The 16,043-nt window shown below is 55.0% G+C and overlaps 2 protein-coding genes across 2 annotated transcripts in view; one reads left to right on the top strand and one right to left on the bottom strand.

Moving 5' to 3' along the window:
• Window positions 1-847: 847 nt before the first annotated feature.
• On the bottom strand, window positions 848-2,615 carry LOC100602255 (uncharacterized protein C17orf102). Its single transcript, XM_003278366.2, is given in 3 exon segments — window positions 848-907; window positions 909-942; window positions 2,206-2,615. Coding segments are annotated over 3 exon segments (504 nt in total).
• Window positions 2,616-2,922: 307 nt separating this feature from the next.
• Window positions 2,923-16,043, top strand: part of TMEM132E (transmembrane protein 132E) — a 59,391-nt gene continuing 46,270 nt past the window's right edge. The window contains exon 1 of the mRNA XM_030807916.1: window positions 2,923-4,486. Within this exon, the coding sequence (XP_030663776.1) occupies window positions 4,420-4,486 (67 nt within the window). The 5' untranslated portion in view covers window positions 2,923-4,419. The remainder of the gene's footprint in view (window positions 4,487-16,043) is intronic.

Here is a 16,043-nt window from a genome sequence, read left to right as displayed (position 1 = left end):
AGCATCCATGCAGGGCACTGGGGCCTGGGACAGAACCCCGTTTGCTGCCTGGCTTCTTGGCAGGAGGACAGGGCTCTTCAGGCATCACCTGGGAACTGGTGACTGAGATAACCTCCAACCATTGCCAATCCTCTGTCCAGAAAGACACAGACAGAATGGAAACAGCAGAGACACTACCACCTTAAGTTGATAAGGTGCTCATCTGGGATAAAAGAGTATACACATCCCAGGTCCTCTCTCCAGCCCGGACTTCAGTTGGGGTGGCTCCTCTGACTTCCCCTTATCTAAGCTCCAGTGGCATTGCTGGTTGGGAATCCGTAACTAGAACTCACAGGTGAGACCGAGGGCAGTCTGCCGGGGTAGCAGGAAAGGCAGAGGGAATGTATGGAATCCCTTTCCAGGTAAATGACATGCAGGATTTGAATAGCTGAAACAACTGGCTGTCTACCTTGTGCCAACTGCCTTCTCTCTGAGCAGTAGGATTTACACTGCTGAGAATGACAGGTCCATGGAGCACTAGAGGTTGGAGTCGTATTTTATTCTCCAGGTGGGCTATCAGCTGCCCTTCACTTCCCTGAGGCAAGGAGGAGGAAAATCTGGCATTTGGAGAGTCAGAGGATCATCAGGCCCATGGACTTGGCAGAAGGCTTCAATCCAGGAAGCGTAGATCCATATCGGAGGTACAGGAAGAACTTGGGGCTGAAACTGTATTCTCTAAAGATAGCAGGCTGCTCACTCACCCTTTCCAACCACAGGCCTCAGTCTTCTCCATAAGATGAGCAAAGTGCATGATGCCAAATCATACCACAATTGCAAGCAATTAGAAGCTTAGTGTCTGCCTTCCGTTCTAGAAAGTAAGTTCCATGAGGACAAGAGCTAGTTTTGTCTTGCTCACTGTTGTACCTATAAATGCCTGTGATGTTGGAGATATGCACCGTACTACTGTGAAAGGGAGGGACAGAGACAGGGAGGAAGGGAGGGAGGAAGGAGGAGAAACTGAATCGCAAAGGAAGGTCACGTAAGAGCTATGGGGTAGGCTGAGATGGGGGTGTAGAGAGAAGAAATCGATGTCTGAGTCCCTGCCCACCCTGACCAGAACACTGTGCTATTTCCACAGACGGCTGGGAGAGATGTGACATTGCTGCCCCTCAGACCCTAGCGTCAACTGGGAACATTTGAGGAGAAAGGAAATTTGATCCACAACACAGGGTAAGGTGTGTCTTGGGCTCAGAAAAACACCTTGTCTCTTCCCTCTGGCCATGCTCAGGCTCCATGACCCTTCTGATGGGGTGCTGGGCAGGGATGGAGGGCCCTCCCTGCTTCCTTCCTCCTCTTCCTGAAGCCCTCCCCTGCCTTAGGAGGTGGATCTTTCCCCCTTTCTCCCCCGCACAGAGCCTGATTGCTAGCTTGCTTCTCAGTGGGTTGGTGAATAAGCCGTTGGGTGACATTAATTGCCATCAGGCATTAGGGGCCTAATGACAATCATCTTCTTTGACGACTCCAGCACCTTCTATCCCCAGGGCCTCCAAGAGCTGGCCAGCTCTCCTCAGGCTACACCTCCCCCCAGCTCCAGACAGATGTGGGGGGTGGGGGAAGGGCCAGAGCAGCCCTCTACAGGCCCCAGTACCAAGCGAGGCAGCAACAGCCAGCAGCCAGGAAGGAGGAAGCCTTCCAGGAAAAATGCAAGCACATTTTCCAAAAACAAAATGTCACTGTCCTGGATGAAAGGAAACTCTCAGGGTCAAGAGGGCTAGCATGGAGTCAGGCAGATGGAAGGCACGGTTTGAGCGCCCCAGCTGGCTTTGCTCTGACCTGGCCCCACACTCTCACTCCAGTTGAGTGCTGAGGTATGGAAGGGTGACCCTCAAGATCCATATCCTCCCCAGTAGGGATATATCCATGGGATTGAAGACCCTGTCCGTCCAGAGTAGGGTGGGATTGAAATTCACCCTCTGAGGATTGGAGCTGATACCCAATGAAGCTATGAAATCATTGCCATGGATCCGATGCCTGGTTGACAGATGAGGGGTGAAGGTTGACTTGTCGGGTCTGATCTAGGTTGCACTCTAATGGAAAGGGCCTGATGGTGGGAACAGATATCACTCCAGCCACCCCTACCCCTAGTCAGCAGGTGCCTGGGTGAGTATGCAAGAGGGGCAGTTCCTCACCCCCACCTCATGCCTCTTTAAAGGCTTGCTAAACAACCTGTAGGAACGCACTATCCCCTTCTCTTCTCCGTCTTCCTTCCCCAGCAGCGAAATAAATAGGTTTCCCACAGCTGCGCCCCAGACCCATCCCGCACGAAGCTGAGCCCCAGAGCCCCCGGGGCCCGAGAGGAGCTGGGCACAGCAGCGAGGCTGATTCCCAGCCAGTGCCCAGCGAACTCTGGGGATGGGGGTAGGGTGCCCCCTACCCGCGCCTCTGGGAGAGCGGCTGCAAAACACCTCCGTCGGCCGGTGGGGAGTGTGCATCCTTTGAAAAGGGACATCAGCGACTGCGGTGGCGTCTACCCTGGAGAAACGCATCTGGGGGAGATGGAGGCCCCTCCCGCCGTAGCTGGCCGGCCCCATTCGGGTCCCAGCGCTAGCCGGCGTTGGGAAGGAAAAATCAAACATAAAATAGGGGCGAGCGGAATCGCGAGGTCGGCCCTTGGCCCCAGTCTCATTAAGGAGCCACGCGCGCCCCCAGGCTGGGAATGCGGAATGGACACGTGGACAGAGAAGGGGGAGCTAGGAGTGGGGGGAGTCTCCGTGGCGCGCGAGCTGTGGGCCGCGCGCTCCGGGGCCACGTGACCACGGGCAATCTGGGAGGGGTGGGAGCGAGCGCGCCAAGCTCGGCGCCCGCTTCTGCCCGGGTGGGCGCTGAATCCCGGACGGAGAAGGAGGGCGGGCGAGCGCGAGTGTGTGTGTCTCTCTCGAGTCATTTACGGCGGAGCAGCCGGCGCGAGCGCCGAGGAGGCGGCGACGGCGGCGGCGGCTGCTTCGTGCAACTGTGGCTCCCCCCACCTCCTCTTCCTTTTTGCTCCTCGATTCTTCTTCTCCCCCCACACACGTCCATGGGGAGCCGGCTCCCCTGCCAGCACCTCATCTCCTCTCGGCCCCGTAGGCACCAGCTGCCGCTTCCCTGAACGCAGGCTGCGCGGGTGCCGGCTGCCCTGGCCCCTGGCGCCGCGCCCGCGTCTCACCGCCCGCAGCCCGGACTGGCGCGGCGATCCGCTCTCCCAAACTGACTAGGAGGGAGCGGGAGCCGATGCCCGGCAGCACCGAGACGGCGGGCAAACGGGCGTCCGGGGACAGGGCGGGGGCGTCGAGGAGGAGGCGTCGCAGACTCTGAACCCCAGAAAAGTTCAAGGTTTGTGCAGGTTCCCCCAGGGAAGGCGAGGAGCGAGGCAGGGCAGCGCGCCCCTCTGCTGAGACAGAGAGACCTGAGAGGAGAGCGGGCTGGCTCGGAGCTGCCGCGAGCTGCAGGAGCCCCTTCTGCATCTTACAGCGTTTATGGTCATCAAGCTTGAGTCGACGTCCTGGGCAGGAAGGGCTCGGGGCAGGGCGCATTAGCCGGCTTTCTCGCTCCCTGGCTTCTCCAAGCCCCATCTACATGGAGCAGCCCGTTCTGGCCGCGCCACCCTTGCCCCAGCCGCCGAGCGGCTACCTGGGCAGGAGGCGCTGACCCGGCCTGTGTGGAGCCTGGGCCCTGATCCATACTGGAGAAAGCGCGCTGGAGCCGAGGAGCGAGGCTTGCGAGGGGACAAACATCTGGCCGCCCGCCTCGGGCATCCGGTCTGGGCGTCGCCTAGGGTGGTGGCGACCCGCGTCGCTAGTCTCAGCACCGCACGGAAACTTTTCCTTCTCCAGATGGATTAAAGTTGTCTGGATTTTCTCTTTCTTTGAGAAAGACAGCATTCATTTGCACCTGACCTGGGATTTTTATGCTGGGCTGCTGCAGGGGCTTGGAGGAAGAAAGCGGCGCTATCCATGTGCGGTTACTACCGAAACCGAGGAAACTGGGGCTTGCGCTGGAAGTCTGCACCCTCGAGTGAGTTCGGATTCGAGCTGGGCCGTGGGGCCGGGAGATTCAGCACTGGGCTCTAGGTAGCCCCTGGGACGCCCGCGGCCACCGGGCTCGGGACTGCACGTGCGGCTCCCCCCGCGCCTTGCAGATCCTGCAGGGGGCACCAGCTGGGGGAGGTGGAGGCTCCTCCCGCCCGGAGCTGCGCCCCCACCGGCTCCGAGGGTGTAGCCGCCAGCGCCTGGGACGCCCCCTCCCCGCAAAGTGTCCCCGAATTGCACTCTCTGGCCCCGGAGCAGCATCTGAGACAGCCGGGCGCCACGGCAGCCCTGAGTTGGATGTGACCAAGCCCAGCCTGGGGCCAAGTCGTCGTCGACTGTTGCCCTCTCGGACCCTCCCGCCCCCGCCTCGGCCATGGCCCCGGGGATGTCGGGCCGCGGCGGCGCCGCCCTGCTCTGCCTCTCAGCGCTGCTCGCCCACGGTAAGTGTCGCGGCGCGGACTCGGGGTGAGGATGCGGCAGGCGCCGCTGGAGGGGGTACGGGGAAGACTGGGGAGAGGAACACCCACACCCCCTGGACTCGCAGCCGCCACTCCGGGTTTGGCGTCTCTGGCTGCAGCTCGAGTTACCGCCAGCCCCCGAGCCCTCCGGCGAGCTCAGCTGAGGGGACCGAGCTCGGCGCCAGAAAAGGGTGGGGGGAGGGTGTCGCTCCAGTCCTCTCCTGGTTATAAAGAAGGGTTCCAACCCGAAGGGCTGGGGGCGTGTCCGCCCACGGAAATCTAGAGGGATCCGAGGGATCCTCTGGATCGCGTCCAGGCCGCCCCCCGCCCCCGTCTCCCCCTGTGGCCGGCCGGGCTGGAGGCTGTTGGGATCCGCCGGGATCGCATCTTTCCCCGCCCCGGGCGCGAAGGCCGGTGCGGGGCCGCGGCGCCCGTCGCCTCGCTTCCTGTGGCGGTCCTCGGGAAGGGAAGTGGACTGACTCCGGACCGGGGAGACGCCGCGGCTCGCACGCCCTCGGTCCTGTGAGCTGCATCTAAATGGCCGGCTTAGGCGAGCCTGGAGGGCGGGGGTCTGGGCAACGGCACAGGCCGGGGCCGCGGGCCGCGCGCGGAGGGAGCGGGCGCCGCGCTCTCGCGTTCTGCAATCTGTTGCGTCTGCTCCCCAGGCTTGCCTCGGGCTCCGCGGTAATGGGGGTGGGAGAAGGAGGGATTGGGGTTGGCGCGCTTTGGCGGTGGGACAGCGGGCATACGGGTGGGGGGCAGCGGGTTTTTGAACAGCCCCCAAGATTGGGAACTCAGACCAGACGGAAGGAGGCTGCAGCGGGCCTTCCGCAAGCTGGAGACGCTCCAGGAGGCGAGGGGCACAGACCAAGGTGGGAGGGAGAGAGCTCCGAAAGGAGAGTGAAGAAGCGGGGCCCTCTTCTCCCTCCCAGTGTGAAACCAGCCGACCTGGGATACATTTTCTCAACCAGCAAGGCGTGGCGGGGTTGGGGGGCGGGGGTGTTTCGATGCTCCACGCTCAGGGGAGAGCCTCAGGCAGGATGGAGGGCGCTTAGATGGAGGGGGCAGTGGGCTCTCCGCATTGGTGGAGAGCCCTCGATGTGCCGGGCTCAGCTCTTGCCCAGATCTGCCCAGTCCCTAAGGTCCTGCTCAAGCTCGCCAGGAGTGTGCCCAAGGTCTCTAACCAGCGGCCCCTTTCACCCTGACCAAAGTGCATTCTCAAGGTTGAGAGAATAAGAAAAGGAAGGGGCTCTCGGAATCGTAGGGTCCTGGGGCTAGGAGGGGGGCGGGGAGCAGGCAGACCTCCCTCTATGGGTGGCTTAGTTATTCCCGGCTGAGGTGACTCCAGGGGGGTTGTTCTGCGTTCAGTTCACCAGAGACAGCTAACCTCAGTTCTCAGAGCAGCGTGCCAGCAGGGGGCGAGGGTGAGGTGGGGGGAAGTGGGAGCATCGCGGGGAGCCAGAAATCTCTAGGCTCTGTGTGCAGCACTGAGAATGAAGGTTGGGGCGAGGGAGGTCGGCTGCCTGTCTGCGCACTGGAGCTGCATGGGCTGCGCTTGTGACCTCGCACTGGCCGGCAGGGAGTTTCCCTGCCCAGTAAGAGGAAGCCCAGAAACCCAGGCCTGAGTCTAGGTGGGTTCTTCCCCTCTTCTTACATCTTGCTGTCGGAGTTCCCTTCCCAAAGCCCAACCATGGTGTCACCTCACACGCTGGTGATGGGCAACTCAAACTCTGTCATTAGGGCCCCTCTGCCCACCTTCCCGATCCCTGAGCCTGAAATTAAAGATCCCTTTCCCTTCCTCACCTGCCAGAATCCTGCCTGCTCCTAAGACGCAGTTCCAGCTGGGCCTTAGCCTCCTGGCTGCCTTCCCTTGGTCTTGCCCTTGGCCTCCTTTTTTCCTTAGGCACCAGTGCCCTCTCTGTGCCCCAGTAGTCCTCGATTGGTGGAGGCAGAGCCATGGGCTTATTCCCTGTCTCTCCACACAGCCAGTGCCTAACACAGTGACAGCACACATAGGGCAGAGGGCTTGGCTACCTGAGCAGAAAGAAGGTATTTGAGGAGGTAGGGTCCGAAACGCCCTACTGAGCGGACATTTCCCCTCCTGACTATCTGGCTCCCTTTCCAAGCTCCTTCCCTGAGTCCTGAACTCTTCTCTATCCCATGTCTCAGTCTCCCCTGCCTCAGAGAAGGGTGCCAGCAGACACTTAAAACTTGGGGGATCCCCCAGATGGGTAAGGCCAGTATGATAGAAATCCCCCCACAATAAACCCCATCTCCCCTGGGCCGCCCTCCTCCTCCAGGGCTGCCTGACACTCACCTAGCCACCCGTTCCCTCTGTTAAGTATAGGGTCCAGGGACTTAGTCTCCCTTTAAGCTGACTCTTGGTTGGGGTTCCTGGGCTTTCCTAAAGTGCTGGGAGACAGAGGGACACTTGCAGTTTTCTGTGCCTGGCAGGCAATTGAGGTCACAGGATTCTGACCACACAGCCAGATTGGCAGCCAAGTAGCCTGGGTTTCAGTCTGACTCTGGCGCCGCCAGGCAGGGTGACCTTGGGCTGCCTCCCTCACATTCCCCATCTTCCACAGGCAGCATGGTCTCTGGCCTTTCTCTCCCCTTCCCAGTTTCTGCCAGGACTCCTGGACAGAGACCATGTGTGAATGGAGCCCCACTACCTTTTCAGGGCCCAGTTCAGCCCATGAGATAGGCAGAGTGGTGTGTTTGGGCGCCTTTACGCTGTTCCCAGTCTCCAGGCTTCTTCCAGGGAACATCTGTGAAGGCCACTTTCTTGTATCTAATATTTGGGGAGACTCCCAGCCCCACTGTTAGTTCGAATAGGAGTTTAGGGGTCAGCGTGGTGGATAAATCTGTTAGAGGGCTGATTATATCAGCTCCCTACTCAGGAACCATTACTGGTTCCCCACAGCCTCTAGGATCAAGGGTACACTACTCATTGCCCTGGCATCCAAAGCCCTTTATGATCTTGTCCCAATCCACATCTTCACTTCCAAGATACTGGCCTCTCGCCATCCTCCATGTGCCCTATGAGGTATTGCTTTTCTCACTTTCCTGCCTTTCTGCTTTTGCACCAGCCAGTCCCTCCATCTGGAATACTTTGCCTCCGGAAATTCTTACTTAACCTTCAAAGCTGAGTTCAAATGTCGCCTCCTCCAGGGAGCCTCCCTAGATTACCACCTAGCTTCTCACCAGCAGTCCCCATACCCCGATAGAAATAAATGAACTTTTTCCATGACTTCTTTGGTACTTCATGCTACCTTTCTAGCACTTCTTCCTGATAGGCTGCTGTGTGAGGGGTATACATGGGCATGCTTACCTGTGCAATCCTCCTGACCCTCACATTCTTGCATTTAAGGCAGGAGCCATGTCTTCTATGTGTTGGCATGGCTCTCCAGTGTTTGACACATAGCAGGTGCTCAGAAGAAATGGATGGGGTAGGAAGACAACTCTGTATTGAGGGACCCTCCCAGCATCAGTTGAAAAGGGAGCTCTGGGGTAGAGGGCAGAAGAGGGGCAGGGGAGGAGACAGGCAGTGATATCACAAAGAGAGTAAGAGGATGGAGCAGGCCCATGCCATGACCCTTGAGTGGGCACATACAAGACCCACGTGTCTCCGGTGACATGTGATGACATGGTCTCACAGGATACAAATGTAGTGTCCAGGGTCATTCTGAATACATGATCTCAAAACATGTGTCCTCACCTCCAGGATCCCCAGCCCAGCAACCTTGAGTTTCTCCTGCAGGTTGTGTCCCATCCCCCAATCACCCAAGCCCTGAGCCCTTTTGGAGATGCAGGAGGAACGCAGCAGGACAGGGTAAGCACCAGCCCCTGGGAGATCCCCTTATTGCCAGGCATAAGGGATGATGCTTGCTTCCCCTCTCCCACACCCATCTTTCTTCTGGCCACATGCAGCCGTATTCACAACACAGCCTTGTTAATGTTTAAGACCAGTAGGTGGGGATGTGTTATAAACTTGGTGGCAGAAAATGAGCTTTATTGGAATCCATTCTGAGGACGGCTGGTGCTTTGCTGTGGGAGATAAGGCCACTGTGGAATATCAGAGCTGGACTTGGGTGTCTCCTAGGCCCTTGCTGGGGGCCTATCTGGAACTGATAGACCCTGGACTTGAGATTGGTAGCGAGTGCTGGTGACGCTGCAGAAACTGAAACCCTGAGAGGCACCAACTCCCACCACTGGGGTCTGGCCCACCTACCTGGGGCAGGGGAGTGTGCATTGGGGGCAGGGTCTCACCTTGTTGCCCTGCACATAATGATGTCCAAAACACTGAAAGAGGAACCACAAAATCCAACCTCATGTGGATGAGGAAATGAACACACAGGGAAGGGACTGGCCAAGGTCACTCTGCAAGTTTGTTCTGGAATCAGAACAAGCACCAGAGCCCAAATGGGGCTCCTGGCTTGGCTGTCTGTCCCAGACTCCTCAACAGATTCCACCACCTCTGCTATCCCCTCTCTCTGCAGCTTCTTCCAATGATGAGCTTCTAGCCTCAAGCCAGCCTCTGGTTGCAAGCAGTCATGATAATCAATCACTAGTAGCATTCATTAATAAACCTTACCAAGTGCTATGAAAGAAATGTGAGGGGTTCCAGACCTGATCCCCAGCTCTTTCAGTAGCTCAAAGTCCAACTGGGGGGAATGAGACAAAGGTCCAAAGTCTTGAAATTCAAAGCAGTTTGAAATCACACAATCCTCAGGATACAGGATATCTGGGTTCAAACCTTGACTTTGTCATCAGTTTGCTGTGGATGATGCCACAGGAATTTCACTTACTTCTCTGGGTCTTGTTTTCTTGCTCTCCCAAATGAGAGGGGGCGGGGCCCTCCAAGCCCCTTTCCAACTCTTTTGTTTTGTGATGGAGAAGCCCCTTCTTACCTCCCTAATCTTTCTCTGTCCAAGCACACGCCTCTCTCCCCTGATTCCTGCAGCCGATGCTAACAAATGGAATAATCGTATTCTTCCTCCCCAGGGTCTTCCTTACTTCTTCCTTGCCCATGCTCAACACAGAATATTAATAAGAGATTAATGAACCAGTTGTGTGTGTATGTGTTTTTAGGAACATAAATTTCTTTAAAAATTTTCCTTCTCTGTCTTTTTAAATGAAAAGAAAAGTAGGCCTTCTTATCACCAATTCAGCTGGCTCTGCCATACTCTAGCAGTCCCCAAGGATGGGACAGTGTATCACAGAGCACCAACACTCAGCTAGCTACTGCATGGGTCTCTGGGGGACAAATGGACTGCCCAGAGAAAGTGGGGGACTGAGACAAGTGAGGCCAGTGTTGCAACAAGTGGGGACAAGCAAGCCATTAGAGTGGTCTCAGCACCCACAGTCCGAGTCCGGGCACCATTATGCACCAGGCACACTTTCTGCTCTCATTTGACCCTTTCAGCTCCCCACCACCACCACTTCCCACCCACTCTCTGCCATACACACTTCCATCCCAGGCCTTGCTGGCTAGCAGACAACCCAGCAAGATGAAGTGGAAAATGGAAGCAGTTACCTAGATAATTCAATGCTTGTTGCACGAATGAATGAGTGCAAGGATGAATAATTCAATGCCAAAAAAAAGAGAAGTAGAAAAGATAATTGAAGAAAATCTCTTTTTGCCTAAATTATCTAGGACATTACCTGCCCTCAAAAAGTTCTGCTTTTTATCAAACTGCAATCCTTCCTGCTGCATTCGCACCCACACTTTTTTTGGCCTGTGAGAATGAGCGACTGGTTATTCTCTTCTATGACTTTTTTTTGTTCAGTTCAAACTGATGGCAGAGGGCAGGATGTGTGCTTGCTGGCAGAATTTCTCAGATTTTCTGTTTCCCTGGGCCTATCTTTCACGACCACTGGAGCTGGAGAATGAGGTTACCAGGATGGATAGGATGACTCTTAAAATGGTCCAGGTTCTCAGCAGTATCTCCATCCAAGAATTCCCAGAACTGAACATCAGACCCCACGGGGCCCTGGCCCTGAGAGAACAGGCAGCTAGGATACCCCACCCTTACTCCTAAACCCCTCCCCAGGAACACAGCCCTGGAGCTGGCCAACCCTTAAACAGAATTAATCACAGTCACAGAGTGGCAACCTCTCTCTTTTTCTGAAGAAGAAAAGCGGTGGCAGTTGGGGGGGTGGGGAATGGTTCTTGCACTTGGGGAGCACCCAGTATAACAAGGGAGGCAAATTTCCATCTTCAGAGAGGCCCCAATAAGATGAGGGAGGCACAGTTCCAGATCTCAGGGGTAGCGTTTATTCCTTGCATGGTGAGGGTCTGATAGTGACTGATGACCACTTTGCCCAGAGACTGAGGACTCCACAACCTTCTCAGCCCCTCCTGGTCTCTCCTTCCCTACCTCAGCCCCCAGGGTTTTGGGGGAGCCTGGATCTGGTCCAGAAGCCAGTGTATTTTTAGTAGCTTGGTACAGGTGATGCAGCAGCCTTGTCATGGTGGAAGAATGGTGTTGGTGGGAGGTAGGAGTGCAGGTGCACGCTCATGTGCACACCCACTCAGTCACGGCCACACACTGCTAAGCTTGAGCATTCTAACACTTCTCCAGTTCAGATCCATGGTAGCTTTGTTTGTCACAGTGGCTGCTATGTGAAGGCAGCACTGTGATCCCCTTTTTATGCAAGGCAAAGCTGAGGCTCAACAAAGTCCTGGCCACACTGGCTTTTGAAGTCAGGTTTTCTGACCCTGCCTTTGGAGGTCTTCTTGCCATACCTCTCTGCCTCCTGCCAACAGAATCAGCACAGATGCAGGCAGCCAGCCATGCGGGCCCATATACCTGAGTGAGTCCTGCCAGGTGCTGTCAGGGCCCACTGACCCTCCAGTTTCCTCTGAGCCTTTCTCTTCCCTTGCCCTCCATGCTTCTTTCAGTCCCTCGAATAAGTCATGCTCTTTTGCATGTCACAGTCTTTGTGCATGCTGTTCCCTCTGACCAGAACACTCTTCCACTCCACTGCCTACTCAGCTTTCAGGGCAGAGCATATCCACCACTTCTTCCTGGAAGCCCATCCCTATTCTAAGAACAAGGACCCACTATCCACTGCAACTCACTGCAGATTTGCCATGGTTTTAATTCTGCAATGCCCGGCTTCCTGCTGGCCAAAAGCTCAAAAAGACCTGGACCATGTGTGATCTCTTCCCTGCCTCTGTATTCCCAGAGTCTGTCTGGGAGGTGATGTCTGGAATAAACTAGGCAACCGATGACTTGTCAAATGAATCAGTGAATGAATCATTGTGCACATACAGGCACACAGAGACATTGTCACTCAACAAGTATTCAGTTAGTGCTTACTACGTGCCAAGCACTGTTCTAGGCATTTGGTTGTAGTCAGCGCACACAACAAAAATCCCTGCATTCATGGTGGCTATGTTTGTCACAGGAGTGATGCACAATATACATTCTTATGTATATTGTGGGTGGGGAAGGCAGACAGTAAATAATAAATACATTGAATAAGTGAATTATATATGTTCAAAGGCAACAAGTGGTTTTTGTTGTTTCCTTGTTGTTGTTTTTCTGAGACGGAGTCTCGCTCTGTCACCCAGGCTGGAGTGCAGTGGTGCCATCTCGGCTCACTGCAACCACTGTCTCCTGGGTTCAAGTGATTCTCCTGCCTCAGCCTCCCGAGTAGTTGAGACTGCAGGTGTGCACCACCACACCTGGCTAATTTTTGTGTTTTTGGTAGAGACGGGGTTTCACCATGTTGGCCAGGCTGGTCTCGAACTCCTGACTTCAGGTGATCCACCCACCTTGGCCTCCCAAAGTGCTGGGATTACAGGCAAGTGCTATTTTTTTTTTTTAAAGGCAGGGAAGTAGGGTAAGGGGAATTGGGAAATCTAAGGTGGGTGTGTGGGTCATGGGAGGGATGCGTAGCATTAATACCAATGATCAGTTGATAGAATGTCCTTCGGCAAAGACGTTAAGGAGGTGAGAAACTAAGTGAATATCTGAGAGCCTTCGGGGCGGAGGGACCAGCCAGGATAAGAGCCCTAGGGGGAGTGGGCTTGACCATTCAGAGAACAGCGAGGAGGCCAGCGGGGCAGAGCACCTGGACAGACCAGGAGGGAGGGGAAAGGGCCAGGGTGCCCTTGTAGGAGCAGTGACTGGTAGGCTGAGGGAAATAGGGAGCTGTCATGATGGAGGCCACAAGCCGGCTGTTCTCATCTGCCCAGGGCATGTGGGATGCTAAGCAACCGTCAGTGTATTTCGCAGATTTGGATTTTCTTACTAATTACCTACCTTTACAAAAAATCAGTTCAAGAGCAGGGATTACATGCACTTGTTTGGCCTGTCTGATCTTACATCACTCTGATTTGGGGAGTGCGATAGTGGCAGGTGTGGGGATCCTTGTGTTCAGGGACTGCGAAGTCAACTTCTTCTGAGTCCCTGAGCACCCCGCAATGGCCCTGGATTACCTGTTGCTCTGACCTCACTGCCTGTTGCCGTTCTATGTCTGCAAATGCCTTATTTGGTGGTCCCTCCACCCACTACCGGAGCCCTGCCACCGCATGATGGCTGCAGCCTACACCTCCTAGCCAAGGAGGTGGCCTGCCCCAGGATGACCACATTGTCCCCTGCCCTGTCTCTACTGGGGAGAGGCTGGCTTATGGGGTCTTTGTCCAAAAGCAAGGAACTATTGGATTGGAAATAGGAAAAATGGCCATTTTCTCAGCTGCCAACACAGCAGAGAAATGATCTCAATTTTCTATGGCTATACTCGGCAGGATAAAAACTGCCATCAGCCAGCCCCGTCCATGAGAGGTCTGAAATGCTGTGGGAGGTGGTGGGGCGAGAGGCAAAGGTACTGGCATGGTGCAGAGGGCTGGGCTCCGTCCTGGGGCATTGCCAGCCCTCCTGCCTGGGAAGTTCACCCCCACCTCCAGCCACCACTGACCACACACCTGTGTCTGAGCAGTTATTGAACTAGCTAGTTATTTCAATGGTCACTTATAAACTGAGCACCTGCTATGAGCCACACCCTGTGCTGGACACCAGGAATCTCCCCTCCTCCCCCCGACCGCCCAGAGCTGCCTGTGGACTCTATTCTCTCAGCTTGGTCCCAACACTTGTAGCTTTCCTTCTCCACTCTCACCCTTTCCCTATACTCAGCTCTAAAACCAACCTGTCTGCTGTCCTCACTTCCACATCTGCACAGATTGTAATAAAATGCAGAGTCATAGACATGTTGCAAAGGATACAGAGCATTGTGGAGGAAGAGGGAGAAATCTCGTAACTGTTAGAGGGATCTGGGGAGGCTTCACGGAAGAAGTGCCACTTTAGGAGCCGTTGACTAAGTTCAAGAATTCTGCTGCTGAAGACTAATCAGCCAGCATCTACTGTTTGTCTGATACCCTGGATAAGATAAAAACACAGGGCAAAAATGGTCACTGGCCAGCTAACTCTCAGAGTCTTGGTGGGAGAGAGCCAAAATGCCTGTGAGGAAATAGCAAGATACAATGCTAAATTCAGGGTGTGTAACTGGTAACTCTTTACCTGGGTGATCTTTAAAGAATCCTCAGAACATGGAGTGCTGGGGAGCTGTACAGAGTTATGGAGTGAGGGAGTGACATCATCAAAGCAGGGTTCTCAATAATTACTTGGTCAGGGAACAATTGGCAGATTGGAGCAATGCTAAAGGAAGTGTTGGCAGCATCTGATCTGAGAGTGGGGGTCTTGGGATGGGAAATGAGCACTAGAAGTCATCCGAGGCACCACCCCACGGCAAAGAGCTCACCGTTAGAACCAGAGGGATGCATCTGAGTGTGAGTGCTGACTCTGCCGCTTACCAGCAGCCTGACAGGTTTCCCCTCCTTGGTTTCCACCTCTGTAAGACTGGATGGCAAATTGAAGGTGAGGAGCCCGCAGCACGAAGGCTCAGTACGTGGAAGTGTCTTTATTATTTTAGCAGCCAACGCCTGGAGAGCAGAAGGAACATGCCTGTGACTTCACAGCCAGTTCTGACCCCTTGGGGTACAGGAACATCCTTATGGTCTAGTCAGGAGTTCTGAAGAATATGGCCAAGTAGGAGAATCTGGAGAGAGATGGGATCTCCCTCACTATTTTTTTTTTTTTTTTGAAAGACAAGGTCTTGCTCTGTCACCCAGGCTGGAGTGTAGTAGTATGATCACAGCTGGCTGCAGACTCAACTTCCTGGGCTCAAGAAATCCTCCCACCTCCACATTCCCAAGTAGCTGGGACTACAGGCACATGCCGTCATACCTGGCTAACTTTTAAGTTTTTTCTCCCCCTGGGGTCTTGCAAATATATCGTTGCCCAGTCTGGCCTCGAACTTCTAGCCTCAAGTGATACTCTGGCCTTGGCCTCCCAAAGTGTTGGGACTATGGGCATGAGCCACCACATCCAGGCTCCCTCACTATTTTTAATGGAGAGCCTCCCTCCTCATTCCTCATCCAACAGTCAGCCAGCGGCTGAAGGAGCGGATCCACACAGGTGTCACTGTCAGCATTTGGGCCCCAGGAAGGTCTTAGGAACCAGTCATGTCAGAGAATCATGGTGAGTCTTCAAGTCACACAAATGTAGGTTGAAATGGTGTGGGCTGCCTGCCCTGCTGCAGCGTAGCTGAGTGACCCTGGAGCACTTGCTGACATCTCCCTGAGCCCCTCCTCCCCAACCTGCACTGGGAGTAATATCCTCTCTCAGGCTGGGCTGCCGCATGAATGAGATCCCACGGTGTGTTTAGAAGCATCCAGAACAAACACTACGTGCCTGCTGGAGGGGCTCGGTAAACTGGGGTCTTTCCATCCTTTCTTGCCTAGAGCCAGGCCTTCCTGCTGGGAAGCATGTTTAAGACAGTGCCAAAGACTTCCCGGAGAGCTGTTTTCTGGTGGTTGAGTTTTTTATTTTGTTTAGGAGTTTTTTTTTTAACCCTTTATGCCTCTTAGCAACATGCTGCTTGTTTTAAAAACAGCAGTGGCCAGCTGCTGGCCCCCACCCTTCCTCCCTCCCCACTTTCCTCCCCAGGAAAGCAGTCACTCACAGGCATCGCCCCATGTTCCCAGTGTTTCTGCAGCCCAGCCAGGGTGGAGGAGGCATTCCTGGGTCCAGCAGCCGGCCCCCATCACAATGCCAAAGTTGTACCCAGCTGGCAAGCCCACTGCTTCCTGAAATTTGCATCCTCCCTATGGTGGCCCCTAAGGTGGGTATAAATTCTGTCTACACACTGCCAGGACAGCACTGCCATTGCCAGATAGCAGGTCTGGGGTTATAGGGAGTTTCTGACAAGGAATACAGGCCTCCCTAATCTGCAGCCTGAAGGTGTGTGGGGAAAGATACAGGCTTGAACCCTGAAGATCCTGGAGCAGGAGCCTCCTAGTCCACTCCTAGCAGGATGGCCAGGTGACCATAGACATATTACTCTTTAGTTTCAGTTTCTTTATGTGCAAACAATAAGAAGAAAAACCTACCCATCTTGCAGGGTCGTTGAGGATGGGGCCACTGCAGTTATGCACTCTGCCTGACACTGTCAGTGCTCGCTCAGTAAATGG

The sequence above is a fragment of the Nomascus leucogenys genome, unplaced genomic scaffold (assembly GCF_006542625.1).
Source record: "Nomascus leucogenys isolate Asia unplaced genomic scaffold, Asia_NLE_v1 Super-Scaffold_249, whole genome shotgun sequence".
Lineage (NCBI taxonomy): Eukaryota > Metazoa > Chordata > Mammalia > Primates > Hylobatidae > Nomascus > Nomascus leucogenys.
Note: the sequence above shows the minus strand (reverse complement) of the source record. Positions and strands in the feature narration are given on the sequence as shown.